Raw genomic sequence first — 13,419 nt, forward strand, 5'->3', positions numbered from 1 at the left:
AGACCAGAAGCCTCCATGATACTGGGAGAGGTGTCAAGTTCAGGTCAGGTAATCGGCCGGGCATAGTCATAGGTACATAGTCCATAGAGCTTCCGGACAGAGCAATACACAGGTGACTGCTGATCAGTGTATTATACAGGTGACTATATGGTATATGAGGGTTAGTCATAGAGGGTTATGACGGGCTATAGTGTATTGTACAGGTGGAAGGATGTGATGGCCTGAAGTGTATAGTACCGATGTGTAGGTGGTGTGATGGGTTGTAGTGTATAGTACAGGTGGAGGGGATGTGATGAGCTGTAGTGTATAGTACAGCTGTGTAGGTGGTGTGATGGGTTGTAGTGTATAGTACAGGTGGAGTGGTGTGATGGGCTATATAATACAGGTGTGTAGGGGGTGTAATGGGATTTAGTGTATAGTACAGGTGGAGGGTGTGTAATGGGCTGTAGTGTATAGTACAGGTGTGGAGGGGTGTGATGGGCTGTAGTGTATAGTACAGGTGTAGGGGGTATGATGGGCTGTAGTGTATAGTACAGGTGTAGGGGGTGTGATGGGCTGTAGTGTATAGTACAGATGAAGGGGGTGTGATGGGCTGTAGTGTATAGTACAGATGAAGGGGGTGTGATGGGCTGTAGTGTATAGTACAGGTGGAGGGGGTGTAATGGGCTGTAGTGTATAGTACAGGTGGATGGTGTGGAGGGGTGTGATGGGCTGTAGTGTATAGTACAGGTGGAGGGGTGTGATGGGCTGTAGTGTATAGTACAGGTGGAGGGGGTGTGATGGGCTGTAGTGTATAGTACAGGTGTGTAGGGGGTGTGATGGGCTGTAGTGTATAGTACAGGTGTAGGGGGTGTAATGGGCTGTAGTGTATAGTACAGGTGGATGGTGTGGAGGGGTGTGATGGGCTGTAGTGTATAGTACAGGTGTAGGGGGTGTGATGGGCTGTAGTGTATAGTACAGGTGTAGGGGGTGTAATGGGATTTAGTGTATAGTACAGATGGAGGGGGTGTGATGAGCTGTAGTGTATAGTACAGGTGGAGGGGGTGTAATGGGCTGTAGTGTATAGTACAGGTGTGGAGGGGTGTGATGGGCTGTAGTGTATAGTACAGGTGGAGTGGTGTGATGGGCTGTATAATACAGGTGTGTAGGGGGTGTAATGGGCTGTAGTGTATAGTATAGGTGGAGGGTGTGTGATGGGCTGTAGTGTATAGTACAGGTGTGGAGGGGTGTGATGGGCTGTAGTGTATAGTACAGGTGTGTAGGGGGTGTAATGGGATTTAGTGTATAGTACAGGTGGAGGGTGTGTGATGGGCTGTAGTGTATAGTACAGGGGTGTAGGGGGTGTAATGGGCTGTAGTGTATAGTACAGGTGTGGAGGGGTGTGATGGGCTGTAGTGTATAGTACAGGTGTGTAGGGGGTGTAATGGGATTTAGTGTATAGTACAGGAGGAGGGGGTGTGATGGGCTGTAGTGTATAGTACAGGTGGAGGGGGTGTAATTGTCTGTAGTGTATAATACAGGTGTGGAGGGGGTGTGATGAGCTGTAGTGTATAGTACAGGTGTGGAGGGGTGTGATGGGCTGTAGTGTATAGTACAGGTGTGGAGGGGTGTGATGGGCTGTAGTGTATAGTACAGGTGTGGAGGGGGTTTGATGGGCTGTAGTGTATAGTACAGGTGTGTAGGGGGTGTGATGTGCTGTAGGGTATAGTACAGGTGGAGGGGGTGTAATGGGCTGTAGTGTATAGTACCGATGTGTAGGGGGTGTGATGGGCTGTAGTGTATAGTACAGGTGGAGGTGGAGTAATGGGCTGTAGTGTATATTACAGGGGTGTAGGGGGTGTGATGGGCTGTAGTGTATAATACAGGTGGAGGGGTGTGATGGGCTGTATAATACAGGTGTTTAGGGGGTGTAATGGGATTTAGTGTATAGTACAGGAGGAGGGGGGGGTGATGGTTTGTAGTGTATAGTACAGGTGTGGAGGGGTGTGGTGAGCTGTAGTGTAGTACAGGTATGTAGAGGGTGTGATGTGCTGTAGTGTATAGTACAGGTGTGGAGGGGGTGTGATGGGCTGTAGTGTATAGTACAGGTGTGGAGGGGGTGTGATGGGCTGTAGTGTATAGTGGAGGGGGTGTGATGAGCTGTAGTGTATAGTACAGGTGTAGGGGGTGTGATGGGCTGTAGTGTATAGTGGAGGGGGTGTGATGAGCTGTAGTGTATAGTGGAGGGGGTGTGATGAGCTGTAGTGTATAGTACAGGTGTAGGGGGTGTGATGGGCTGTAGTGTATAGTACAGCTGTGTAGGGGGTGTGATGGGCTGTAGTGTATAGTACAGGTGGAGGGGGCTTGATTGGATGTACTGTATAGTACAGGTGGAGGGGTGAAATGGGCTGTAGTGTATATTACAGGGATGTAGGGTGTGATGGGCTGTAGTGTATAGTACAAGTGTGTAAGGGGTGTGATGGGCTGTAGTGTATAGTACAGGGGTGTAGGGGGTGTGATGGGCTGTAGTATATAGTACAGGTGGAGGGGTGTGATGGGCGTAGTGTGTAGTACAGGTGGAGGGGGTGTGATGGGCTGTAGTGTATAGTACAGGTGGGGGGTGTGAAGGGCTGTAGTGTATAGTACAGGTGTGTAGGGGGTGTGATGGGCTGTAGTATATAGTACAGGTGGAGGGGGTGTGATGGGCTGTAGTGTATAGTACAGGTGGGGGGGGGTGAAGGGCTGTAGTGTATAGTACAGGTGTGTAGGGGGTGTGATGGGCTGTAGTGTATAGTACAGGTGTGGAGGGGTGTGATGGGCTGTAGTGTATAGTACAGGTGGAGGGGTGTCTTGGGTTGTAGTGTATAGTACAGGTGGGGGTGTGAAGGGCTGTAGTGTATAGTACAGGTGTGGAGGGGGTGTGATGGGCTGTAGTGTATAGTACAGGTGTGGAGGGGGGTGATGAGCTGTAGTGTATAGTACAGGTGTGGAGGGGGGTGATGAGCTGTAGTGTATAATACAGGGATGTAGGGGGTGTAATGGGCTGTAGTGTATAGTACAGGTGGCTGGTGTGATGGGCTGTAGTGTATAATACAGGGATGTAGGGGGTGTAATGGGCTGTAGTGTATAGTACAGGTGGAGGGGTGTGATGGGCTGTAGTGTATAGTACAGGTGGAGGGGTGTGATGGGCTGTAGTGTATAATACAGGGATGTAAGGGGTGTGATGGGCTGTACTGTCTAGTACAGGGGTGTAGGGGGTGTAATGGGCTGTAGTGTATAGTACAGGTGGAGGGGTGTGATGGGCTGTAGTGTATAGTACAGGTGGAGGGGGTGTGATGGGCTGTAGTGTATATTACAGGGGTGTAGGGGGTGTAATGGGCTGTAGTGTATAGTACAGGTGTAGGGTGTGTGATGGGCTGTAGTGTATAGTACAGGTGTGGAGGGGTGTGATGGGCTGTAGTGTATAGTACAGGTGGCTGGTGTGATGGGCTGTAGTGTATAATACAGGGATGTAGGGGGTGTAATGGGCTGTAGTGTATAGTACAGGTGGAGGGGTGTGATGGGCTGTAGTGTATAGTACAGGTGGAGGGGTGTGATGGGCTGTAGTGTATAATACAGGGATGTAAGGGGTGTGATGGGCTGTACTGTCTAGTACAGGGGTGTAATGGGCTGTAGTGTATAGTACAGGTGTAGGGGGTGTGATGGGCTGTAGTGTATAGTACAGGTGTAGGGTGTGTGATGGGCTGTAGTCTATAGTACAGGTGTAGGTGGTGTGATGGGTTGTAGTCTATAGTACAGGTGTGTGATGGGCTGTAGTGTATAGTACAGGTGGAGGGGGTGTGATGGGCTGTAGTGTATAGTATAGGTGAAAGGGTTGTGATGGGCTGTAGTGTATAGTACAGGTGGAGGGGTGTGATGGGCTGTAGTGTATAATACAGGGATGTAAGGGGTGTGATGGCCTGTACTGTCTAGTACAGGGGTGTAGGGGGTGTAATGGGCTGTAGTGTATAGTACAGGTGTAGGGGGTGTGATGGGTTGTAGTCTATAGTACAGGTGTGTGATGGGCTGTAGTATATAGTACAGGTGTAGGGGGTGTGATGGGTTGTAGTCTATAGTACAGGTGTGTGATGGGCTGTAGTATATAGTACAGGTGTAGGGGGTGTGATGGGTTGTAGTCTATAGTACAGGTGTGTGATGGGCTGTAGTATATAGTACAGGTGGAGGGGGTGTGATGGGCTGTAATGTATAGTACCGGTGTAGGGTGTGTGATGGGCTGTAGTATATAGTACAGGTGTAGGGTGTGTGATGGGCTGTAGTCTATAGTACAGGTGTGTGATGAGCTGTAGTATATAGTACAGGTGGAGGGGGTGTGATGGGCTGTAGTGTATAGTATAGGTGAAAGGGTTGTGATGGGCTGTAGTGTATAGTACAGGTGTGTGATGGGCTGTAGTATATAGTACAGGTGTAGGGGGTGTGATGGGTTGTAGTCTATAGTACAGGTGTGTGATGGGCTGTAGTATATAGTACAGGTGGAGGGGGTGTGATGGGCTGTAATGTATAGTACCGGTGTAGGGTGTGTGATGGGCTGTAGTATATAGTACAGGTGTAGGGTGTGTGATGGGCTGTAGTCTATAGTACAGGTGTGTGATGAGCTGTAGTATATAGTACAGGTGGAGGGGGTGTGATGGGCTGTAGTGTATAGTACAGGTGAAAGGGTTGTGATGGGCTGTAGTGTATAGTACAGGTGGAGGGGTGTGATGGGCTGTAGTGTATAATACAGGGATGTAAGGGGTGTGATGGGCTGTACTGTCTAGTACAGGGGTGTAGGGGGTGTAATGGGCTGTAGTGTATAGTACAGGTGTAGGGTGTGTGATGGGCTGTAGTCTATAGTACAGGTGTGTGATGGGCTGTAGTATATAGTACAGGTGGAGGGGGTGTGATGGGCTGTAGTATATAGTACAGGTGGAGGGTGTGTGATGGGCTGTAGTCTATAGTACAGGTGTGTGATGAGCTGTAGTATATAGTACAGGTGGAGGGGGTGTGATGGGTTGTAGTCTATAGTACAGGTGGAGGGGGTGTGATGGGCTGTAGTATATAGTACAGGTGTGTGATGAGCTGTAGTATATAGTACAGGTGGAGGGGGTGTGATGGGTTGTAGTCTATAGTACAGGTGGAGGGGGTGTGATGGGCTGTAGTATATAGTACAGGTGGAGGGGGTGTGATGGGCTGTAATGTATAGTACCGGTGTAGGGTGTGTGATGGGCTGTAGTATATAGTACAGGTGTAGGGTGTGTGATGGGCTGTAGTCTATAGTACAGGTGTGTGATGGGCTGTAGTATATAGTACAGGTGGAGGGGGTGTGATGGGCTGTAGTGTATAGTATAGGTGAAAGGGTTGTGATGGGCTGTAGTATATAGTACAGGTGGAGGGGTGTGATGGGCTGTAGTGTAGAGCAGCGCTTCTCAAACTTTTTCTATTGGAGTCTCACCTAACAGACCAAGGCAATGCCTGGGCCTCACCAGACTGACCAGGAGGGTGCCTGGGCCTCACTATCTGTGGTGAAAGTCCATTTAAAAGCTAGGGCTGCCTTTCACCCGTCTCCCAAGCTCTATATACTAATAAAGCAAGTACAACATAAATTAATAATGTTGCTAAAATAGAGATTTTTGCAAACAGCAAAAGGACTGTGCAGATCATAGTTACTTTTTATTTTTGTGAAAACTGCCTCCCCAGCTGGGCCTCACCAACAACTAGGGCCCGCCTCACAGTTTGAGAAGCACTGGTGTATAGTATATATAGTGGCCTGGAGGGGGTATGATAGACTTGTGTTTTTCTGACGTCATATGCATATCAGTCATTCTTTAGGAACACCTACTCTATTAGGTGTCCTGGCCATCTGTGTGGTTGGAATGGGACTCCTCACTTCTGTAATGTGTCCATTGCTCATTGTGTTCTTTGCTGAGATTCTTTACTTCCACCCAGATGAGCTCTCTTTTGGATCAAACACACGTGGCTTGTTACTGAGAATTCTTTTTTGGATGTCTATACATGAAGTTGCCGCTGTTTTAGAAATCCTGTCCTCCCACATTCAGCATCAATCTGCCTGTGGCCAACGACCCTCAGGTTCCCTCATGACTGGCCAATATGCTGTACACGGGAGAGAGGAGAACACATTTCTGAGAGCAGCTTATGACATGTCCACCATGCGGTATCATGTTGTTGGTCACATGATGCTATCAGTTCCTAATGCGGCAGTCGTTACTCTGATGTCATGCGTATAGATTACCTGTGATAGCAAGCTGATCCAGAGATTTATTCTGATTGCCATTTTGGAGTCAGGAAGGAATTTTTCCACCTGTGATGAGGCAATTAATATCTACCTCATAAGGCTATATTCACACGACCCGCAACCTTGGTCAGTTTTAGAGACCATTGAAGTGAATGAAGCCATTCACATGATCCGTGCCGATACCTGCACTGCGAAAAAATAGGACATGTCCTATGCGCACATCATGCTCTACTGTCATCTCTGCTGCTGGGGGGGAGAAGGGGGCTCTGGTTAGGGGATCTGTGCCGCGATCCTCCTCTGGATCGCGGCACGGATTGTGTGAATAAGGCCTAAGGGTTTTTTCCTCCTCTGGAACAACACAGTAGGGTTTCTCTAGGTTCTGTAGGGTGGACTTTATGGACTCCAAGTCTTTTTTCATGCTTATTTACTATATAACTATATATATATATATATGTGTCATATGTAATGTATTCAGGTTCTCTCGTATAAGCTTTGTTGCTCCTCTCACACAGGCAGACCATGCGGTCATTGCTGTTGGCTGCTGTTACTCTCTGTTTGGCCCCTTTTCCAGATGTTGGCTCCTCAGACCTATTTGCTGTGCATGATGTGACTGCCTCCATGTCGGGAACATCCAGTCACAAAATCCATGGCATAGTGTTTGATGCGGGCAGTACGGGGACACGGATCCACATCTACACATTCCATTCTCTCTCTGCCGGTAAGTACCCCACTCCTCCTTAGACTGGGAGCCCTTCTCTCCCTCCTCCTCCTTAGGCTGCAGGTAAAAGTCTCTCTCTCGTGCCGTTGTTTGATCCTGGCATCCTCCATGTTTTAGGGGCCCCCCTGGAGCTTGACGGGGAGATCTTTGAGTCTCTGAAGCCAGGGCTTTCTGCCTTTGCGGACCAGCCTGAAAAGGTGAGCATGATAGGAACTCATAGGTTAGTATCATTGGAACATAAATCGGCTATGAATCTCCCCATGTGACCCCCATCTCCAAGCAGGGGATCCAACATTCAGTGTACAGACAGATTCTTATCATTATTAAAATTAGTTTTAAAGTGAGACATAGTGGGAGGAGCAGGGTCCCAGCAGCACAGAGTATGTCAGGGAAAGAGCATACTGGCGCTATACAAATATATATATATTTTTTTGAGAAAAAAAAAATAATTCCTTTATTTTACACATTTCAATTCTACATGTACAATACCCCCCTATCCCAACCCGACCCCATCCCAACCCAACACCCACTTTGGAACTTCCTAGGACAACCTCCCCATCTAAATAGAATAATAAAAAATAAATAAATAAATTACAATAACTCCTGTCTGGTATCATCTAGACAGTCCTCATCATTGTACAGGGTTTTTCATTTTCTCCGTATAGTTATGCTTGCAGGGCGCCCTTCCATCCTCAGCACCTATCTATCTTAACCCACCACCCTACCACTACCTACTCTATATTCACTCAACCCACCAGGCAGCGGTGTAACGCCCCCCCACCGTGCCGAGAGAAGAAGGAGACAGGCAAACGAGACCGGAGCAAACCCCCCACTCCTGCACAGTATCAGTTGTGAACGTCGTCCATATCAGAAAATATAAATTATCCAACTTGTACAAATAACCACAACCAGTTTCAACTCCTTATCCTGCCAATCTGACCCCTATCCAGGGCCACACCGACTCGGACGGCTTAAGCTCACTCACACTAGCTATCCATGGACCCGGGTCACCGGATCCCTTGAACAGCCACCCTGTCTAATCCAAAGGTTTCCACAGTCCAACTGCTATGGACTGCGGTCCCCCCCAGATGACTGGGATCCACTTCATATTTTATTCATCCAACCAGTCGATAAGTTCTCGATCAACTCTCAACTATTTAGTTGGCCCTCTCACGGCCGACCTCCCAAGTCAGACTGCTTCCAACCACTGTGACAGCGGAATGGTCCGCCCAATCCCGCCCCTCCCCCCCCCCCCCAGCCCGGCAAGGGCCAACCACACCGCAACCTCATTCACCCCACCAGACATTCACCATAGTAATCTTAACTACCGGGCGCCCTGCAAGTACCTCACAGGTTACAATCCTTCTTTTTAACCTCTTATTCTTTCAATTTTTTACAGATCTCTTCAAAAAGATAGAAGTAGAAGTTCCATATGACGTCACTCACTAAAACAAAATCCCCCCCCCCCCCCTCCCGGGCAGAAACTAGTAAATTAACTCACATCAATTCACTTTTCTCCTTCTCCTTTCCTCCTCCTCTCCTCCCCCCACACCCCTTCATATCTAATATATTGTTTCACCTTATTCTCCCATGCTTGTACAGACAAAACCTCGTTAGAATTCCACTTTCATCAATCTTGCTACAAAGAGTCTCTTATTTAGAATCCTTTTCTTCATGCTACCTACGCCTACTAAATGGGTATCATCACTCAAAACAATCAGCGAAGGATATGGCTCTATTACCATTTCAAGTTCTTTTTCTATTTCCCTCATAACCCCCCTCAAAATTCACCCAAAGCTGGACATAACCAAAATATATGTAACCAATCCTTTACTATTTCCCCACATCTCGCACAATCAGATTCTCCTCTTTTACCTATTTTCTTTAGAAGTTGTGGGGTATAGTAAAGACGGTGCAGAATATGTAATTGCACTAATTGATGGCTATGGTTCAACAAGATATCCTTGGTATTACATAGAATCCTCTCCCATGCCCTTTCCGAGAGATTCCCAATTTCTTTTTCCCATTTTCCCCTACACCCTAGCTCTTTCCCCTCATATACTACTTCTCTTAATTTTCTATACATCTTAGATAGTCCTTTCTTTTGTGGCTGCCCATTATGTATTTGTGTTAGAATATCAGGCACAGGGTCCACTAGGAAAGGACTTTTATCCTTAGATCTCACAAAGGCATGTCTCAGTTGGGCGTACTCATACCACTCTTTTCCCCCCAATCTATATTCCTCCTTCAATGAGTGCCAAGGTCTTAGGTTCCCCTCTCTAAAGGCGTCGCACACTCTCACTATGCCCGCCCTTTTAAGGTTTACCAATGTCCCCACTTTGTATACTTCTTCCAATCTAGGATTCTTCCAAAGGGGAGTCCATTCAGTCGAATTACACACACTACACCATCTCTTACACCTCTCCCAGGTCTTAAGCAGAGTCCCAACTGTTGGAAAATCTTCCCATTCCTCACCCTTTAGGGCATCCGATTCCAGGATCTCAATCATACCACCAAAGGAATCACTCAATTTAATTTCCAAAAATTTATATAGCTCAACATTCTCTCTATTCCATAGGTGGTACAGCTGAGACGCCAGGAAATATGAACTCATATCCGACAAACCCACCCCACCTTTACCCCTTGGCAGACATAATACTGATTGTCTTATCCTCACTCGTTTTCTTCCCCATATCAACTTATTTATAGTTGATTCCACCCTCTTAAACGTGTTATCATCTACCCAAATAGGTGTAGCGCAAAAGATGTATAATAATTTTGGTAATATTATTGTATTGACAAGCATAATTCTATCTGCTTTAGACCGTACCAGGTTTATCCATACATCCACCTTCTTATCTATCTCTTTCATCACATTGAAGGTATTTCTTTCGTGGAAGTCCCTGATGTCTTTCGTAACTTCTACTCCCAAATAGTTAAAGCTATCTCCTGATTTTAACACTCTCACTTGGCCGTATACTTCATAGTCCTCCCCCCTGCTCACACCCTCTGAGAGCGGAAGCAATATGGACTTGTCCCAATTGTTTTTTAGACCGGAGAGGACGCCATACCTTTCTATTAAATCCATAACATATTTCACTGTATATTCCGGGTTACTAATAAATAAAAGTGTATCGTCAGCAAAAAGGCTAATTTTGTCATTTCCGCCCCTCACACCAAAGCCTCTTATCTTTTCGTCCTCCCTAATCAATATTGCCAGTGGTTCCAACGCTAAAACATATAGCAAGGGGGACAGGGGACATCCCTGTCGTGTGCCTCTTCCCAGGTTAAAGCTCTCAGAACTAACTCCATTCACTACAACATGGGATCTCACTTCACTATACAAGAGCTGCACTTTCTTCACAAATTCGTTTCCTAACCCAAATCTTCCCATTACTTTCCAGAGGAACTCCCACTCCACCCTGTCAAAGGCCTTCTCTGCGTCCAATGACAGGATGGAGTGGGTGCCCCCCTCCCCCCCCCCCCCCCCCCCAGCTCCCTGAATATTGTGAAAAACTCTACCAATATTTCTCATAATTGACCGTCCCGGGATGAAACCCCCCTGATCTTCGTGTATGAGCACCGGGATCACTTTCTTCAAACGATTCACCAAGACTTTTGCATATAGTTTAATGTCTACGTTCAATAATGCAATGGGTCTATAAGACCCTGCCAATTGGAGATCTTTCCCCTCCTTGGGGATCAAAGTGATCCCTGCTTCTTTCATAGAGTTCGGTAGATGGCCCACCCTTATCGCCCCCTCCATAACCCTGCACAAGACCGGGATCATTACCTCACTATATCTCCTATAGGTTTCAAAAGGAAGGCCGTCCACCCCTGGCGCTGTATTACCCTTCACTCCTTTTAATGCGGTCTCAAATTCAGCTACTGTCAGTGGGGCCCCCAGCTCTTCTCTTTGATCCTCTGTCAGGGTTGGGAATTTCACTGAGTTTAGGTAGTTCTCCATTTCCTCCTCCCCTACTCTCTTCTCTGATCTGTACAGCTTCCTGTAAAAGTTCTCAAAGACTTCTCTAATTCCTTTTTGAGAGCTTATTAATTTCCCCTCACTATCTTTTATAACGGAAATCTGCTTCCTTGGGGCTTGATTAGCTATTATGGACATAACATATTTATTTGGTTTCCCACTGTTTAAATACCTTTCCTTCCCTTGAAATTTTGTTTTATTTTTGGCCTTAACCTCCAACATATTATTATAGTCCTCCTGGGCCTGTAACCACTCTCTCCTACTATCCTCACCAAGATTTTCATAATAGTATTTCTCCGCTGCGACTAGCCTCTCCTCTAAATCTCTCTCTTCCCCTCTAAATTTTCTCTTTTTCAATCCGATACTTTTTTTTAGGATTCCTCTAAGGAACGCTTTCATCGCGTCCCATACAATACTATCTGATGCGGACCCCCAGTTCTTCCCCAACCTCTCCTCCAGTTCACCCCTAATCTCCCTATCCCTATTTAGCAAACTGAACCAGTGGGCATTGATCTTCCAATTCCCCACTCCCCTCTCTACTCCCGTATATATTTCTACACACAGTGGAGAATGGTCCGACACTGCTCTCGTATTGTATTTTATATCCCCCACATAACGCACAAATAGATCGTTGACCAATGTCATGTCTATATGGGAACTGGTCTGAGATGTTTTATTAAAGCACGAGAAAGCCTGAGCCCCTGGGTTCTGCTCTCTCCAGACATCTCTAAACCCTAATTCCGTACATAGTCTATTCAGGGGAGTGACCCTCGGAATATTTTTTACCTTTTTTGACCTCAATCTGTCCAGTTTCTCATCCATGACACAATTTATGTCTCCCAGGATCATAGTGGGTAGTTCTTACCACTTATGGATGGCACTTAATACCTCTTTCAACACCGCTAATGAGAATGGTCGCGGAACGTACAAAAACACCAAAACACAAACCAAACCCCCCACCTTACACTTAAATATAATATACCTCCCCTCCTTATCTACTACAACTTCATATAACTCCCATCTAACTGACCTGTGAACTAACACTGAAATCCCCCTTGAATATTCTGAATACGTAGAGTGATATTGAGAAGACCACCAGGGTCTATTTAAAAAGGAAACTGTGGATTTAGTGAGGTGAGTTTCTATCAAACATATAATACCAGGTAAAAAATTCCTAACCACCCCATACACCGCGTGCCTCTTAACCCTATCGTTTAACCCCCTAATGTTCCACACCACTAATTTTGTGTTCATTTATTCTGATCAAAAATTACATTCTTTCCAGCCCAGAATTTCTCCCATCGGTTCTCCGATGGCTAATAGGTCCAGGTATAGCAGGAGATATAGAGAGAGAGAGTAAGCACAGCAGGGACGGGAGAACCACCCCCCTAAATTAATGATAGAGAGATAGAGAGAGAGTGGCCCAGTTAGATAGATATCATACATCTCTCTGATTCAGGCATAATATGGATAACCTTACTCCTGGAGAAAGCGAAAAGGAAAAGAAAGAAAAAGAAAAGAAGAAAAACAACAAGAACAACCCTCCCTTTCTGCCCTGATCCCCCCCCTCCCCCCCCCCCTTGCAACCCGCCCTTCCATTACTATAGAAAAGCAGGCTCCCAATCGTGAGTTAACTCCACCCACCACGCCGTATTACTATATTTTAATGAACCCCCATATCATTTTTTACCCATGGTATCCAACCACCTCCCTGCATCCTCCGGCAAACTGAAGAACCATGTCTTTCCTTCTGATACAACCCGTAATTTAGCTGGAAACAGCAGAGTACTGTATTCCAGCCTCTCTCAGACGTTTTTTAACAGGGTTAAAACTCATCCTATCCCTTCCCGTTTGTACTGCAAAATCGGGGTAGATTGATACTTTCTGTGAATTATATACCAAATCCCCCAACTTTCTTGCTCTCTGTATTATGACATCTCTGTCTTTAGCAGACAGAATTCTGGCAATCATGGGTCTGGGGTGATCACCCACCAGCTCACGCTTTCCCGGAATTCTGTGTGCTCTCTGGCGCTATACAAATATTATTATTACTACTTCTCTTATGAGGTCACATGCTGGCACATACATAGAAAAAGGAGCAGAGTATTTCAGGGAAGGAGTGCATGCTGATCTTTAGTGAGGTCACAGACTGAGAACAACATAGTGGAAGGATCAGGGTCCCAGCAGCACAGAGTATTTCAGGAGAAGAGTATGAGAACTCATCCTTAAAGGGGAACTCCAGATAGTGAAAACTTTTTTTTTCTATTAAAAGTTCTATAGATGTGTCTATATAATGTTTTACAATATCTGTGTGGTTCTGCCACACTGGTAGCTGATTGACATCCAGGAAGGGAAGAAAACTGGCCTCTCTGCCAATCCACAGTTTCTGCCAGTCTCCTGCTGCCCTCCCTCTGTCTCACATTGAGTTTCTTTGCTTAGCGCTGGCTG

General features: G+C 46.4%; 1 protein-coding gene across 5 annotated transcripts in view; it reads left to right on the plus strand.

Annotated features, from left to right (window-relative positions):
• Window positions 1-13,419, plus strand: part of ENTPD5 (ectonucleoside triphosphate diphosphohydrolase 5 (inactive)) — a 102,860-nt gene that overhangs the window by 42,460 nt on the left and 46,981 nt on the right. For 3 of the 5 annotated variants that reach the window (XM_069950850.1, XM_069950853.1, XM_069950849.1), the window contains exons 3-4: window positions 6,781-6,986; window positions 7,104-7,183. In XM_069950850.1, coding sequence (XP_069806951.1) covers window positions 6,781-6,986; window positions 7,104-7,183 — 286 coding nt within the window. Of the gene's footprint in view, window positions 1-31; window positions 140-6,780; window positions 6,987-7,103; window positions 7,184-13,419 lie in introns of those variants that run through there. The other 2 variants (XM_069950852.1, XM_069950851.1) reach the window with 2 other exon arrangements.

The sequence above is a fragment of the Dendropsophus ebraccatus genome, chromosome 13 (genome assembly GCF_027789765.1).
Source record: "Dendropsophus ebraccatus isolate aDenEbr1 chromosome 13, aDenEbr1.pat, whole genome shotgun sequence".
NCBI lineage: Eukaryota > Metazoa > Chordata > Amphibia > Anura > Hylidae > Dendropsophus > Dendropsophus ebraccatus.